Source organism: Bubalus kerabau, chromosome 8 (genome assembly GCF_029407905.1).
Source record: "Bubalus kerabau isolate K-KA32 ecotype Philippines breed swamp buffalo chromosome 8, PCC_UOA_SB_1v2, whole genome shotgun sequence".
Taxonomy (NCBI): domain Eukaryota; kingdom Metazoa; phylum Chordata; class Mammalia; order Artiodactyla; family Bovidae; genus Bubalus; species Bubalus kerabau.
In genome coordinates, this window is record NC_073631.1 from 14,897,919 (window position 1) to 14,916,134 (window position 18,216).

General features: G+C 38.4%; 1 protein-coding gene across 5 annotated transcripts in view; it reads right to left on the minus strand.

The window, feature by feature from the left end:
* The window catches only part of SGCE (sarcoglycan epsilon), a 73,324-nt gene that overhangs the window by 46,955 nt on the left and 8,153 nt on the right, over positions 1–18,216 (minus strand). For 2 of the 5 annotated variants that reach the window (XM_055589749.1, XM_055589748.1), the window contains exon 2: positions 9,036–9,143. The exons of the other annotated variants lie outside the window; for them this stretch is intronic. In XM_055589749.1, coding sequence (XP_055445724.1) covers positions 9,036–9,143 — 108 coding nt within the window. The remainder of the gene's footprint in view (positions 1–9,035; positions 9,144–18,216) is intronic. 5 annotated transcript variants of the gene reach the window in all.

Here is an 18,216-nt window from a genome sequence, read left to right on the forward strand (position 1 = left end):
GTATTAACTGTTTGCCAGACAAAGCATAAATACCATTGATAAATATAAGGTGACTTTCAGAAATACTTACAAAAAGGCGTTGAGTACTCTTTGAGTATTAGTTCTCATATCTCTCCTAGAAATGATTTATTCCACTTTACCTGATCTTGACATTTAATAATTCATACATGTAAGCTAGTCTATTATGCTATCTCCTAAATAAGCAATAACAATTACATAATAAAATTCAGGGCAAATCACTTCTTTAAGTGAAATGGGGCAGATTTTATGATTTACTGGTTCCTGAAGACACATGATGTGAGTACATTCAAATGACTAAATTGGTTTGATTAGTTTCAACTTATCATTTCTTTCCCTCTGATATCATCATCTCCACCAACACATTACTGCCATTACCCTTGTCACCTCTCCAATCTCTTTTGGTTTTCTATCTTCTTGTTTGGCTAGTGGCTGCAATTTTTAAACAGATAAACCCTATCAGGCAAGTTCTTTCTCTTAGTCCCTGATGGATTTGTAAATGTAGTAATTAACCTTAAGAACCCAAGGCTGCTCACTCCAGGCTCACAACTAACTAAAAGCTCTGAAGAGTAAAATGACTGACAGTAATTTTTCAGCATAAAAATAGGAACTCACAAAAAACATTGCTGTATCTGTGAAAACTTGCCCCTGCAGTTCCATGGATGGCTGCCAAAAATGAGGAACTGAACTAAAACATTTGGCTGGTAGCTTCATGTATCCATAGCTTTACTACGGAAAACACAACTTCAAAAGCTAAAGTAACTGAGGGAGGGAGGCAGCAAATAGGTGTAAACTAGGTCTGTAGGGAGACTCGCTTCCAGACCTGTTTTGTACCAGCACTAGGAAGCATTCCCATGGTTTTAAGCACCAAGAGCAATTAACTCACCTGTGAATATGGTCTCATTCCAAAAAAAAAAAAAAAAAAGAATGAACAAATACACCGTAGAAATATAGTGGGGATGAGAACTGGAGCTTTTTCACCAATCAATATTCCAGTGTCCCCGGAGTGCTAGGTACTATGGAGACTGTGAAGATGAAGGAAACCCAATCCCTGTCTTCTGTGAGTTCCCCTTCTGGTTGGGACAATGACACTCACCTAACTAGGTATGACTCACAGAGAGACAAACTGCTGTGGCAAGACCTGGAAAGATGTGAGGAGCAATGGAAGCTGGAAAGATCTGCTAAAGGTTTATGGAAAAAGTAGAATTCAATATGGCTTTTTGAGCACCAGCAAGATTCTGAAACTCAGAGATGGACAATTTCGGTGGTCAAACATGCAAGATACAATCGTGGGAGCCTGTGGGGTCCTTTTGAGAAAGGGAATTAAGCCACTGATGCTAGATCCTGGTAGGGAGAGGAAAACTGGGAAGAAGAACCAAATTACAAAGAGCTGTAAACTCCTGCTGAGAAGTTACTTCATGCTATACAGAAGGGTGTTTAAATTCTAGATCACAATCTTACATCCTAAGCACAGGAATGCTTTACATAATTTAAAGAATCTCTTCAGAGTTTATCCACTTCATTCTTTCTAGAGATTAAAAACATGTTGAAGTCCAGCACTGAACTTTACCTTTGTTTTTCTGGGTACCTCGGAGGTGTCTGGCATATGCGAATAATTGTATAAATGCCTACTGAATGGATTAATACAATCTAATACATAGCAAAAGGTACAGGGAAACAGTTCTTATGTTGGTGTACTAAATATATATAATGCTTAACTTCAATTTCAGTTTTGTAGCTTACATTAATTCCTATATGTGTGTAGCAGTTTATGGGTTACCATTCTTCATTTACATTATAAACTACTAACAGTCTCCCTTAGTTTCTGCTGCCATAAGGTAGCAAATGCTAGCTTCTAAATCAAAAAGAAAGGTTGTTCATATTAAATAATATTGAACTGATTCTTTTTCCTATATGGCTTGCGGCTGGGCCTGAAACGGAACCATAAAAGGAGCCTGTCACTGCTTATCATCTCACTTCAAGGACTAGTATAGAACATCTCACTTTCTGCTTTCACACACAAAAATTTTTTTCTATGATCTACAGAGCCAAACCACAATCTACCATGGCCCTCCTGGGTTTTAAGATGACATGCACATTTCTTTATTCATGTGTACTCAAGTGCCTTTCTGCAATCTGCTGAACTGCATACTTGCTGGTCAGTTACCCTGGCGACTCTGCTTCGCTCTAAGTATAGTATGCCATTCACTTGGAGGAAAACATGATACAGATGTACAGCACATTCATCACCTAGAAATGGAAAATGACTAAGCCACTATGTTTTGTGAAAATAATACTTCCTTTCTGTAGCATCAGTTTAAATGATGGGCACCCACACAACATTTTAGAGAAGTGCCCTTTACCTTACCTTTCCCATTTGTTACTTGGAAAACAAACAGCTCTTCAATAGAGGCTATTGGGGCAGTATTTACACCTAGCTTCCTTTCAAAAACAACAAATGACACAGAGAATTCAAAGTGATGAGCTCCTATTCTAAACATGGGCTATACAAACAATACTGAGCAAGTCTGCACTAACACCAACCAAGGCTGTTCCTTAACAGTGAACACATGTTGCACTCACAGATGTTTAGGTAGTCCTCACAAACAGTAAGTTTGGAGCATACTGTTTTCTCTCAAAGGAAGTTTTGAAAATCAAATTTAAACACTTGAAGAATCTCTGAAAGACATGTCCCTGAAATACGCTGAACAGTCTCTCTGAAATACACAAGCATACTGTGTCGTGCTAATCAAGCTGAGGTCACAGGGTCTGGCTGCTCTGTGTATCGCATGGCTCTGCAATCGTCTAGGGCTGCAAATCCATCACCTCTGCAAGCACATGCCATTGGATACAAATGAAACAGGAAACCAGTCTGTTGCTAAATCCATACAAATCCATCACCATTAATGGTCAAAACAATTAAACCAAAAGTCCAACTCACAGGGGGTCAAAAACATCATCTTCAAACCACAAGCGTAGCTAGATGTGCAAAGATTAAAAATTGAAAACAGGTAGTCATAAGTAACAGAATTTTTTACAGGAAAAACTACATATCTGAGTTAAGAAGAGCAAAAGAATATGTGGGCACAAGTGGTTGGGGTAATATTTCACCGTCCTGATGCAGCTCCAAAATCCCTTGTTAACATGCCAGCAAAATCCTTCCATAAAACTATATTCTCTGTATGCTTTCGTCATAAGGCATAGAAACTACAGACCATTTTCAACAATGTATATTATGTGAACACAGAGAGCCAAGAACCAAATAACAGACCGTGATGGCAGGAGCAATAAAGTGGGACCTCATGCTAGCTAAATAGCATCCTGTCTTTCTTTATTAATAGTCCATTTGAAATTTTCTCCCCATGGGAGCAACACTGAGATGAAAATAGAAGGGTGCACATGTGTGTGCTTATTTACAATTACTTAAAAACAAACGCAAATCTGCATGAGTTAACCAAACATCAAATCTGAAAGGACTGTGGTGATACAGTGCCAACGGATCTAGAGCAGGACACTCACAATTATCAAAATGATTTTTCAATGGCATATACATGTGCACAGACATATATAAAGTCCACTCTCCACAAAAACGTCCAGAGAACACTTAAGAGCCCTTTGTCTGCATCAAGAAGGAGGAGATGACTATAAAGATAAACTGGCTGCTGAGTGTGGGACCAAGTCTCAGCTAGATTGAAATCTTAAAGCCTCCTTTCCTCTGAAATCTTTAAAAAGTCATAAAGGATTGTCAGTATTCACATCGAGGTGACCTTTATTAGGCAGATATTATGTTGATCTCTCTCTCATAGAATGCTTATCAACAAATTAATCACTTTCAAAGGTCCACTTACATTATCATCTTCTAATTTTTTTTGTGGTTTAAGAGAATACGGTAAAATCTCAGTTTACCAGGAACCCCAAGGAAGGAAACATTTTAGAGAGCTGAGTTTTCTAAAGTACTCGGTGGTCGATCCTTTTTCATTATGGGTATAAGATCATCATTTAGCACATTAATTATTGCACTCCGCTCTAGTATACAATGACGCCCTTACGGGCCGTTTGGTTGCCTTGCCATTTACCGATCATGCTAGTGCTTAGCAGGTAGCCATCTGCTAATGCATTTTGAGGTTGTGCGTTTTATAGATTTTCTGTTTTCTCATCTGTAGACAAGCTGTCAGCTGTCATTTCTCATTGCTGTCAGTAATGTTTCCTCTAACTGCTTCTCTGGGCCTTCTAATTTGCAGCTATTAATCCGCTGCAGGCTTAGAAACCAGACTACCAAATGAGGTGGGATTGCATGTTAAAGTAAGAACAAATTTGTACTGTCGTATCACTCACAAGGCTCTGCTAGAGCTGAAAAAAAAGAAGCCTGCATCTGCCACATCTCTTTTGGCAACCCAGAGACCCTTTTGTGGCATATTTCCCGATTCTTCATTGACACAGTATATTCTGAAAAGATGATCTTACTATAATTGGGAGCCAGCCATGATTTGAGGACATGGCAGCATAAACTCTACATATTAAATGTATTCAGATAAAAAAAAAAGTGTACCACAGAAAGCCTTTATTTAATCCATATGTTACATAAACAAACTGTCAAATCAAAATGAATGGATTTAATGTGCTCTATAAAATACTTTCTTACATATTTGCTGGGTGGGAAATACACTGCACAATTTAAACAAAGAGAACTATTGATTAAGTGATCTATTACCCTTAGCAATAGCTAAATCAGTCTAAGACTATAACACACTAAAATAAGTAATTTATTAATAAGAAATTGAAGCCTGTTTACAAGAGCATTTCAATTTTGTTAATTTGCCTCTCTTGTAAGCTACTCACTGGGAAGCGTGACAAGGGTGCCTTAACCGAGTGCAAATTAGTTAAATAAGACTGAATGTTTTTCAGATGCTCACAGTACTGCTTTAATAGTAAGTATTATTTGAAAAAAATTTTGGATAAAAATGATGAAGACGACTTTTAAATATGTTTAAGATAAAAGATAATACTGAATAGCCACTTACCTGGTACAGCTTCTCAAATAAACTTTTGCCGAAGCAACTAAATTTCCCAATTCCTCAAAATCCTATTTATAGAAGAGACACTTCTCTGCTAAAGTGAAGAATTGGATTATTATTAAAAAAGAAAGTTACACAAAAAATACAATCACTGAAAACCTATTTTACTGTATGAGTTTCGCTGATAATTGAGAAGTTTTAAGTGCTGACAGAAAAAATAACCTTTGCCTTCTCTTTACCCACTCCAGTGTTCTTGCCTGGGGAATCCCAGGGACGGGGGAGCCTGGTGGGCTGCCGTCTATGGGGTCGCACAGAGCCGGACATGACTGAAGTGACTTAGCAGCAGCCGCAGCCTTCTCTTTTATAGTTTTAATATCTAAAAGCTCTTTATGAGGCTCAGAGCCCTGTATACACAGCACTCCAATAAGCTTCTACCGATTAATCAGAATTGATTGTAAGAGATGAATTCCATTTTGCTATCTCTGCATCAAGAGAACTCATTTTAGGGTTTTCAGAGACTGATATAAATATGGTTTTCTCCCTAATTTATTTTTCAATGTGTTATCTCTATAGTCTAATTGAAATTTAATTATTAAAGCAGATAATGTCTATAGAAAAATATTTTGAAAGGCATTAATATCCAGCTGGTATACAACCTGTTTTGCTTTTTTTTTTTTCTTCTTTAAAAGTTACTGTGTGTTTTATCAGTCCAGCCTTATAAATCTTGGCTTAGAATCAAAAGCTTTTCTCGGCAGTCTGCCCTTCACCCCTTGAGTTTACTCAACATCAAAGTCCTGAAGACCATTCATTCAGCAGTGGTCAGCTATTGTTTTTATTTCAGTCCCAGATAGTCCACACTTGGGCGATAGAATTCATCACCGGGAAGGCATTAAATTGCCTTTTCAAACGTCATTCCTTTAAGAGATAGGACCACTTTTCTTTACATGAGGTAGAAAAGAAACTACTACCTGGATCTTTTTTCTACAAAAAAGCGGAAAGGTTTCTTCCCAAGATTTTTCCTCCCCAACCAAAGCCACTTACTAAAACCATTTTTCGACATGGAGTTAAATATCTTGATTTTTCCATTGAAAGATCACATGTGTTTGTTCTGTTGTTGTTATTTTTTTCATAAATGTCAGTTGGAAAGTGGTTGCAAACCATTTTTAATTGGTAATCAATAAACTTGGTCACATAGAACACTGCAATTGAAAAGGGCTTTATATATCATCCTGTCGGGATGTGCCAAACACCGTTCTCTACTAATGGACAGGTCATTGCATCACTTCCTATTTGGATATGGCCTCAGCATTCTACTCAACCCAGGATTCCTGCTAGTTAATACCAGAGTTACCATCCATAAAAACAAGTTCAGTCCTCCAATTTTAGAGTCAACAACATTGAACCCAGAGAGACTGAGGGACAGGTTCAAGTCTACAGGACTAGAAAGAGGAAAAGCCCGAATTTGAACTGGGAGTAGTTATGCATTTTGTTGATTTTGATAACATAAGGTAATACACTTGGTGGCCGTCCATTATTATACCCCACTACAGTAAACTCAGTGCTTGCTGCATGTAGATATTTTAATAATGCAGAACTATAATAATAGGATTTAAATTAGAGGAGGAGACCAGGAAGGGAGAAAAAGCTAAAGAGTGAGTTCAAGAGAAACTGGGCAAATAAGAGAACATGGAAAACTGAACTGGTTGCCTCGGCAGATTCAAGATGTATTGACCATTTCTATTTTGAGAACTATAGTTCTGGCTCAGGTTCCAAGGAGAAAATCATTGTGAGGGCCAGTGGGAGCATGAAGCTTGGAGCAGGAAGAGATAAGGATCTCTTGGAGATTCTGAAAAATGTGACAGTAAAAGCCTTGGAATAGTATATTTCACTAAGAATACCACCATAGCAGAGGATTCAACTGAGCTTAACAGCTGGTGAGAGAGTATCAATAGAAAATCAAATAGGAATGGAGTGACATGCTGAAAAGAGGACAGAAAGTCTAGAGATCAAAGTTAAAAAGAGGAAACCAAAGAAAAGGAAAAAGAAGGCTGCAGGTAAGTGCAAAATAGTGTGAAGTCCAGAGGAAGGGTTTTGGTGATTTCATGTGAAGCAGCAGTAATCAGGGCAGATCCCAAATCCTTGGAAGATGACAGAATAGAAATACGATGCCAAATCTGGGGCCATAACTAGAAAGATTAGATAACAGGAAGAGTGGATGTGCGGAAGAAGCTGAAGGCCCTCAGCTTGATTAAGGAACAACCAGATAAGGTGCTGCTAGTCACTCTCACTTTTCACTTTCATGCACTGGAGAAGGAAATGGCAACCCACTCCAGTGTTCTTGCCTGGAGAATCCCAGGGACGGGGGAGCCTGGCGGGCTGCCGTCTATGGGGTCACACAGAGTTGGACATGACTGAAGTGACTTAGCAGCAGCAGCCGCAGTGGTAAAGAACCTGCCTGCCAGTGCAGGAGACGTAAGAGATGTGGGTTCGATCCCTGGGTCAGGAAGATCCCCTGGAGGACGGCATGCCAATCCACTCTAGTATTCTTGCCTGGAGAATCCCAAGGACAGAGGAGCCTGGCGGGCTGCAGTCCATAGGGTTGCAAAGAGTTGGACACGACCGAAGCGACTTAGCCCACACGCACGCAGATCAAGTATTCAGAAATGAATACCTTGAAGGAAATAGAGAAAATTCCTTGAGAATATCTAAGGAGGGTGTGGGGAAATGGCTATGGGACAAATCGCTTAGATCCTAGAACAAGTGCATCTACTGCTTTTTAAAACAAATTTTTGCGAACTCTCCATGAGAAGTTACTGTCACAAAACTGCTTTCTTTTAGATATTAGAGATGAAAATTCCTTAAACATGCAAAGGTGTTTATGGGTTTGTTTCAAAAACAAAAGAGCAGAAGAGATCCTGGGAGCCTTGGTCCTACTGTGAAATCGATCTGGGAGTAGAAGACCTCAGCTGAGGAATAATTTGATGCTATCTAGAAAAAAGTTAGTGACCCCAACTCAGAAATGTAAGAAGAAAATGAGGTAAGCCAGGAATCACTCCTATAAATACCAAGAAAGTCTTATATGGCAGTAAGTCCATTTTATCACAAAAAATTCCTGTTCTTTTCAAAGTATTTTTAAATTGCTATTTTTTAATAGATAGTTTGATTATCCCAAAGTTATAGAAACCAACCTACTGTTCTGCTACTGTTCCTGACCACATAGAGTAGAAATTTGGGGGTGGAGGTGAGGGAATGGGAGGAATGTGGTTAAGAGGGATTGTAAAGACAAATAATCCAGAAATATTAAGTGAAAGCTCAAGATGATAATTGATATTTTTAAAACAACTAATCTTTCCGTTGTTAAGTAAGTCTTTTTCTCCCTGATGAAATGCATTATTTCAAAGGTCCTGACATATTGCTAATGGACACATTAAAGATAGGGAAGAAAAATTTAGAAGGACAGTCAATCATTCCAGGGTCAGGACATCTTTGCAATAGAAAACAAATGACATCTAATTATTTAATAGCAAAATATACTAATTTGGTTTTGCAACAAAAATCATTCAAAAAATCATTGATAATTAGCCAAAATATTTTATGACTTTTGACCATTTTTCTAAGGTTATGCAAATACTGTTTTTAAGAGATTTATATCAAACATACTTCTTAATGTTTTTCAATGTTACAAGTAAATTGTTATAATAACTGCATTGCAATAAATTGTATAAGTGGCAAGCTAGTGACTGGATAGGTTAAAAACAAAGTATTATTTTTAGCTTTAAAAAAAAGGCAAAACTACAGCAAAGGAAAAAAATAAACCTGGAGAATAACGGATTAAGAACACAGACGATTATAAGGTTTAGAAGATTAGGAATATAAATTTTTTTTTCAGATTGATTTATCAAAAAAAAAAAAATCCACACATGACTAAAAAAGCAAAAGGACTATTGGAAGCGGACATTTACCAGCTCCCCAAAAGGGATTCAGATTATAACCTAAACTCACCATCTTTCTTCCCAGCAGTCATTTTTCTGCTGATAATAAAACTGTTGGCCTGTTTGGTCTTCCATTTAACTGTTCCATTTATGCCATCAGCACAGCTTAATAAAAAAGCTTTTCAGAATGAAACAAATGCACAAAAAAAGAAATTAATGTCAAAATAAAATGACTATCACAGATTACCTATTACTTATTAACTGGGATCAGATTCCTTCCAGCCCTGCAAGCTACTGAATTCCATTCAATAAATATTTGTTGCATGTCAATACAGGGAATATGTGGGGATACAAGGTAAAGATGCAGTTCCTGCCCTCCAAGGAGCTTACAGTCTATAGGGACTGATGCTTCATGTACAGAAATACATATGTCATATATAGAAATATATATATATATATATATTATATAACCCCTTCCCAAGTGGTACATTGGTGGAGAATCCACCTGCAATGCAGGAGGCGTGAGAGACGCAGTTTCAATATTTGCAGCAGAATGATCCCTTGGGAGTAGGAAATGATAACCCACTCCAGTATTCTTGCCTGGAAAATTCCACAGAGACGTCTGACAGGCTACAGTTCATGGGGCCACCAAGAGTCGGACATGACTGGGTGAGTGCACAAGAGAGATGTAATATAAATATATATATATGCAATATATATGCACGTATAGAAATATATCGTATACTGTATATGTATAGCAATTACACATATACACACAGTGGTAGAAACCGTAAGTGCTACTGGAGGGAAAACAATTTTCCCTGGTGAGGAACATTACGATAACTTTAACGTGTCTTTTAAATCTATAGTTGAGTTTTGGAAACATTACACCAGCAGCAATGAACAGAGAATCGGAGCAGGGGACACTAAACAGGGGCTGTCTCTGGAATGTAAAGGAGCAATCAACATAAATCAGAGGTTGAAGAAAGGAAGAGTAAAGGTGGGGCCAGTTATAAGACATCATGGGAGATAATACTGACAATCCTTTCCAAATTGCTAGACGTGGGTAAAAAAAAGTATAGAACAGTCTTATGGACTCTGTGGGAGAGGGAGAGGGTGGGAAGATTTGGGAGAATGGCATTGAAACATGTAAAATATCATGTATGAAATGAGTTGCCAGTCCAGGTCCGATGCACGATACTGGATGCTTGGGGCTGGTGCACTGGGACGACCCAGAGGGATGGAATGGGGAGGGAGGAGGGAGGAGGGTTCAGGATGGGGAACACATGTAAACCTGTGGCGGATTCATTTTGATATTTGGCAAATCTAATACAGTTATGTAAAGTTTAAAAATAAAATAAAATTTAAAAAAAAAAAAAAAAAAAAAAAAAAAGAATCAATGATGGCTTTGAATGTTTGACCCAGAATGACACAGAACAGTACTATATTGACTGAGTGAGTGCAAGTCTCTTCGTTTCCGACACTTTTGCGACCCTGTGGACTGTACCCTGCCAGGCTCCTCTGTCCATGGAATTCTCCAGGCAAGAATACTAGAGTGGGTTGCCATTCCCTTCTCCAGGGGATCTTCCCAACCCAGGGTCTCCTGCATTGGAGGCAGATTCTTTACCATCTGAGCCACGAGGGAAGCCCCCAAAGGAGTTCATTTCTGGAGAAAGATGATAACTTTAATTTGGGGTATGTGAAATTTGGGGTACCAATTGGATATCTAGGTGAAACCAGCTAAGAGGAAGATGGAAATAGAGCTCTGGTTCATAAGAGAACCTAATGCAGGCTTCAGATAAAGATTTGAAGTTCATCACCAGAGAAATGATTGCTGAAGCCAAAGCCCCAGTGTAATTCCTTAAAGAGATCATGCCCTCAGGTAACCTGTGTTAGACTGTCAGGTACAAAATGATCTGGAGAAGATATACATTAACGTTCTTGGCTTACTTGCCTATCCTATTCCCAATTATCCAAACTGCCAGTCTTATTGCTTACTCTCCCATCCTTCATTCTTATCCTCCAGACTTGATATTTGGGTACCATTTCCCTAACTACAACATTGGGTCACCATCTCATTCTTTTTCCCTCTAGCCATCTCAGATATGTTCCCTCTGGGTTTAGCTCAGTCCCCAAATCCCCCTGGGTGCACCCCGTACCTCCGCCCTAGCTTCTGGAGCTGAAATACACAGCAAGAAGGGATCCACAAAAAGTGAAAGGGACAAAAAAGGCAGAGGAACATGTTAATAAATATATTCACGTAGCCAAAACCCACGATGATTCAGCAAAGACGGAAGAGACAAAGCAGTCAGAGAGGCTGGACAACTGAGCTTGAAGTGTCACATTCATGTTAACGGAAGAGATGCCAAAAAGGAGTGTGATCAACAACCTCACTTACTGTGAAAAGGTCAGAAAGGATGAGAGCGTAGAAAAGATGACGGCTAGATGTGAAAAGTGAGACGTCAGCGGTGACTCCTTAAAGTGGAGCTCCAATAAAGTGATAAGAGTAAAAACCAGAAGCAAAAGACCAAGATGTAGATGCAACAGATGCAGTGAATCTTTTAGGAATACTTGCCAGAATAGGGAAGCAAAGAAATAAAATGATATGGCAGACTGAAGAGCAGCAAGGTAGAAAGGCTGGTCCTCTTAGTGTGGGGAGACAGACTGTGTTTATAAGCTGAGGAAAAGACACAGGGAGAGAGAGAGAGACAAGGTGTAAGGAAAAGGAGCATAAATGACAAGACACAATCCCAGAAAAATTAGAACAGGTGCGACCAAGCATATATAAGTAAAGAAAATACTTTATGAACCAGAGAGTAAGGACAAGTGAACACAGATATTTGTTGGGGGTACAGAACACCTAATGGTGAAAGGGCTCCTCACTCTAGCGAGTCAGAGATGAAAAGTTTATTTTCTTTTCAACTGAATTTTGAACTTTAAATTAAAATTCTGAACTTTAAATTACAAAACATACCAAGTCCCCTTCCAAAATGAAAAGAGAATACAATTCAAAACCCAAGTTATTAAAAATAAACAACTGAACAAAACCCCAGGTGATCATTTCAGTGATACCTGGGAGTGGAAAGCAAAGGCCTTAGCATCCCAAGTGAGTAAATGACTTGGTTGGTATTGAATTTTTAAATCATGCAAATGTAAGTATACTAATTTTCTATCTTCTAAAAGCTCAATCTCATGGCTGATTCGCCTAATAAATGGTTTTTTCACCTAAAAACTGAAGTTATGTCCTTTTAAATCTAGATGAAGAATACCGTAGTCATTTCCCAAGGAATTTAACATGAAATAGGGTCAGAAGTGTTCATGGTCTCTTGTGGCAAAATACCCCACCCCCCAATTTTTCCTAATTGCTGGGTTCCAAAGGCAACCTGCTGGTTACATAAGAATCATCTGGGCAGCTCTCTAAAAATACATATTCTCACACACCCTATCAAATGTATAACAAAGAATTTTAAAACACATATTCACGATTCCACCATGGAGAGTCCAGCTGAGATGGGTGACACAATTTCATCAGGTGATTCTCACACACAAATACGAACTCTAGAAGACCAACAGAAGCTTTACAGAACCCAAGAGTATATGAGATATTCAACCAAGTACGTCAAAGGTGCCAGATGTAGGGGTAACCTTATCACTTAAACCGTCACTCTCTCTTAACTCCAGCTGGCCCATGCTGCTGCTGCTAAGTCACTTCAGTCGTGTAGCCAATTTGCAAGAACACGTAAGTCACTGCTGGGCAGTGAGAAATCTCAACCTACACAGACTCAAAGCAGGTGGCCAAATTCTCCTACATAACTCTTCAAAGAACAAAGTATCTATGTGGACCTGACAAACACCACCTACATTTAAATCTATCGCATCATTTAGTCCCAAGCTAGGTGCTTTCATGTAGATTGTCTAGTTCAATCCTTACAAAACCAAGAGAATGTATTAGCATGTCTGAAGGTTACAGACACTTGATCCTATAGCTGCTGCTAAGTCGCTTCAGTCGTGTCCAACTCTGTGCAACCCCATAGATGGCAGCCCACCAGGCTCCCCCGTCCCTGGGATTCTCCAGGCAAGAACACTGGAGTGGGTTGCCATTTCCTTCTCCAATGCATGAAAGTGAAAAGTGAAAGCAGAATGGAGTAAATCCTGCAAGCAAGCAGGCACTGTCCGAGTTCCAGACTTCTTCATCGACTGGGAAGTTACCATAAAAAAAGTATGGGGTGGGTGTCCACACAGTACCCCTTTTGTTCCTTTCTTTATTCTAGTCCAGTGGTTCTCAGACCATGCTGTGCCTAAGAGTAATTGTTCAGTTATACACACAAAACTACACATATGTACTTTATAGTAGCTTAAAGGATTGACTAGGGTAACTTAAGTTTATGGAATTTTTTTGGTCTTACACTCTGTGTCTTTCAGAACCTCACTAAACCCGTAAGATTTAATGCCACTGTACACCCTTGCTGGGTGAACCCACACACCATGGCTCATACTTTCCAGGTCCTGTGTAAGTGCAGTCTACTTCACTTTTACAGACAAATTTCAAAATTCAAATCTGATTGGTGCTTCAATTGTTAAAAATTAGAGGCAGGGTAATATATTTTAAAGGGCTTCCCAGGTGGCTCGGTGGTAAAGAACCCTCCAGCCAATTCTGGATATGCAGGATTCACCGGTTCAACCCCTGGGTAGGAAAGATCCCTTGGAGGAGGAAATGGCAACCCATTTCAGTATTCTTGCCTGGAGAATCCCATGGACAGGAGAGCCTGGCAGGCTATGGTTCATGAGATTGCAAGGAGTCGGACATGATTAAGCAACTGAGCACAGCACAAAATAGTTCAAACACATCTTAAAAATAAAGCTCTATTTTAAGGCTGGCATTGCTTTGAGCATGTTCATTTTTTTAAAGTTTATATTGATCCATCTAAAGTCCTACTTTGACCACGTAAGACCACAGTCCAATAAATCTCAATAAAAAGACAACTTCTTACGCCTCTGCTTACCAGACAGCATCAATAAAGGCAAGACACAACACAATGGATAACATGTCTGCTTAAAGATTCAAGTCCCATGCCTTGAGGGAAGAATCTCAGTAATACTGAAATATCTATTTTTCATTATGCATTCAAGATCATGGATCAACCCAACTAACTTCTTGTGTAGAAAATTATTATAATCTCTATAATGGTGACTACGGTCTTCTTCCTTAGATCTTGAATTTCCCCTTTAGTTCATTTATGCTTAATAAAAAAAGACTTTTTGAAATGTATTCTTTATTGACTAAAAGATTATTTAAATTAAAAAAAAGAAAATTATTACAATCTGTACATTAAGAAATGAAGAATATTTACTGGTGGAAAAAAGCTAGTATTTTAATAACTTTGATTTTCATTGAAAAAGATCACCCCATTTTTTTCTATGAGAACAAATTTACTTTGTTAGGATGGGAAAAAATGGCTCAAATTTTTAAAACATTTATTCTATACATTACATTTCAAGATTAAATCTAGTGTTTAAAAAGAAAAATGTCAGCCTGTATAGACTGGTTTTTGGACTTTTTCCAAAGATAATGGACCATCCTCAGAAATCCTGAAAGGAACTCCACTGTGCTCATTGGGTTCATGAGCTACCGTTGTACCTGGATGTGAGTTTTGCTCTAATTCATAAACACAAAAGCAAAGAATAAAATGAATCTTGTGTTTACAAAGCCCAAACTAAGACAGTCACACAATTAGCTAACAAAGCATGGTATACAATTTAACCAATTCTTCAATGCTCCCTCTCAAAATTCCTCAAAGCCTGAATGAATCCAATGGTGGCTGGCAGGACCTTAAATTCCCTAGAAACCATCCAATACTTAAAGTTTGTCTTAAGGTTCCACGATTCATCTGGAGTCTTGTAGCAGCGTGACTACATCTCATCTGGCCGGGGGTAAACACTGTCTGAAGAAACACTACTCTTTCCCAAACCTGAATAATTTGCTGACTTAGGGAGGTGGGGTTTGCTATTTAATAAAAGCCATTGAAGAGTTGTGAATAGTGACTGATTGCTGATGATCTAATCAAAATGTCAAGGGATAGAAATAATAAATAGTAACTTAGTCCGACATCACTGTTCAAGTAAATAGCAGGATACGCCAAATGAAATGTAATCTCGTTAACATACTTACCTTAGAACCGAACTGTCAAGTCTTTCTCTGCCCACTGTTTCATCAGACTCTTTTCCTATTTCACTCAAAGGGGACACAGACGAGAACACAAAGGGGAGCATAGATGGGATACACAGCTCATGCCCCCCTCATCTCTTCCCCTCTCTCACCATCCCCCATATCATTATGTCTCTCTTTTGCCTTCTGTTTTCCCTTCCCTTTTTCATGCAACTGTCCTTAATATTTTGTAAACTGTCTCTTATACTGAAATCCTGTTTTTATATTTTCCTCTCTAAAAAACGTTAGCTGACATTATCACTGGCTACCAAGTTTTATATGCTAAGTGCAAGGTACTAAAGGTTTTCTATATAACTATTTCAATCCCTACATCATCAGCTATGTAAAATAGGTATTATTAGTTCCATTTTAAAATAAGAATAAGAACTCCTAGGAAATTATATGACTTAATCCCAGATCATATGTCTAGTAAGAGGCCGAGTTGGATTTTGAACCCCTTTCTTGGCTGACTGCAAAGACTCCATCATCTACTCATCAATACTATCCCCAAATGGTTAAATGAGGAAGCAATTTGTGAACTATATATTTTATGTAATTTGAGATAGTATTATTATTACCAGTAAGTCCTCTTCAACTTATTTTTCTTTCTAGAGCAAAATAAGTTTTCCCTGACTGCTAGATTAGAAATAACTAGCAACAAGGAAATGCCCATGGAAATTAATCCTGTGTGTTAGGTACAGACACAAACAATTCATTAAAAGAAGAAAGTTAAAAGGTTAGCTGGAACCTACGGAGAGAAAAATGGCTTTGCTGAGAACTGTCTACCCCAACCTCCAAGGGAGTCAAGGAAAAATATTCCTAAGAGAAGTATAACAGCAAGAATTTAAACCGAGAATGCCAGAATAAGAAGCCTCTAAACTTTGTTCAAACACAGAGCCTGGCAGGGCAGAACATAAACAATTATTTAATATAATGTAAAGTTATTAGAATGTCATAATTTTAGCATAAGCTTGGTAAGATTTTAGGCTTCAGAGTGAAATAAAAATTAAGAACACAGAAAGGCTGGTGTTTAGTGTTTAAAATCAGCATCTCTGGAGACAGAGCACCTGGGTTCAAAATCCCAGTTTCTGTCCACTGGGCAAGTTATTCAAAGTCTCTGAACCTCAGTTTCCTCAACTGGTAAAAACCAAACAGTGCTCACCTCATAGAGACATCGTGAATATACACAAAACCCTGACAAGAGTGCCTAGCACACAACAACATTCTCAAAAAACTGAGTTGTTATTACACTTAAACTTCACTTAATATGAAGGAAATTTTAGATTTCTTTAAATGTTTTGTTTTTTTAAAAAACAGACATTCAAATAAAAAACCATTGTCACTGCAGTTGGCATTACAGAATACAGAATTCTTTTTTCTTTTTTTTTCCTCCTTCACAGTCAGGAGACACATGAAAAAATGATATTTGTATGGCGGAGCGGAATAAACGCTGGAGGCTGCTCTCCAGCCGAGACAAACGCCCAGGGGTTCCAACCATTCCAGGCTCCACAGGGCTAAGAAGATGGCATGGTAGCAAGTCTTCATTCCCAGTATCTGCCAAGGCAAACTGGTGGAGAGCTGCAGTTTAACCCTTCGGAGGAAAGCCAGGTGGAATGAGAAGTAAGTTATATTGACATCTGTACTGTCTGACTGTCATAAACTCTTAGGTATTTATTCTGAGGAAATAATGCCACAAAAGCAAAAACTGCATGGGCACAAGATTCAACTTTGCATCACATATCAAAACCAGAGAAAAACGGAAACATCCAATCAAAGAAAAAGCATTGGTTTGATAGACTAGTTTGTGGAGAAGGGAGGGTTATCCACTTCTCTTTGTGGTTTAAGAGCCCAAGCAAGGCACATACTGGATTTTCACTGACGGGATACAGTACTATCTATATTCTATCTCAAAAATACTAGATGAAGAAGGAGATCCTTGAGATCCACTGAGATCTTTGAAAATGGGATACATAAAACATGCAATAGTTATATGCATAACAATTTAATGTCCCCATCTGCAAAATGTTGGACTGTTTCAAAATTATTAAAATTAATGAAAGGCAGAATACAAAACACGATGCAGACTGAAATCTAGCCTAACAGTGCAATCTAGTGGGAAAGGTTTAAAAGGCAAAGCAGTAAGAGTGACTGGGCTCAGGAAGTAAAACTGTAGGAAAAAATTCTGTCCAAAATAAAAAAAATATAGTAATACAGTAATAATGAGTGCTTATTTGAAACTGTCATTATTTTTCTTTATTATAGAAGCCACACATTTTCACTGTAATACATCCAAAGAGTATAACCAGGAGGGTATGAAATATAAAAGTTCCTTCCTACATATCTATTGCTGTCCCTCCAACGCCACTGCTAAGGGTATCCCCTCTCAACAGTCCTCACATCATTCTATATTCTATGCACATATAAATGTATGTTTGTACACAAACACATATAAACACACACATACCATGCTTTTCCATCCATGATGTAATCACACTTTTTTTCCCTAGCATGTATCTTGGACACATTTACATGATACCACATTGTAAGACTGCATAGCTTTACCCTTTGTGGCTCAATTATAATTTATTTATCATCACCTCAAGCTCCCAATCTTTCCCTTAAAGTCTGGTCTCTTCCGGCATTCCTTATCCTGAGAATGGCGTCACCACTCATTCTCGTGAATACAACAGAAATCTGGAAATCATCCTTGATTTTTTTTTTCCTAGAGAAATCGTCTCTGGTAACCCTCCACCCAAAATTCAACCCCTGACCCACTCCTATTGCTGTTTACCCCTCAACATGTTCTTCCAAACTTCATCTCCCCACCACTACTCTAGCAAGGGAGGTCATCTATTCCTCTCTGCTCTGGATTACTAAGTAGACTTGGAACTACTGCTTCTATTCTGACCCCTCCAATCCTTTTATCACAATGCAAAGTGCTCTTTTTGAAACGCAAATTTGATCAAGTCCTGCTTAGAGCCCTCCAAAGAGGTAGGCTTTAGATTTTAGGATGAAGATTACACTCTTTAAGGCAGTCTAACGGGTC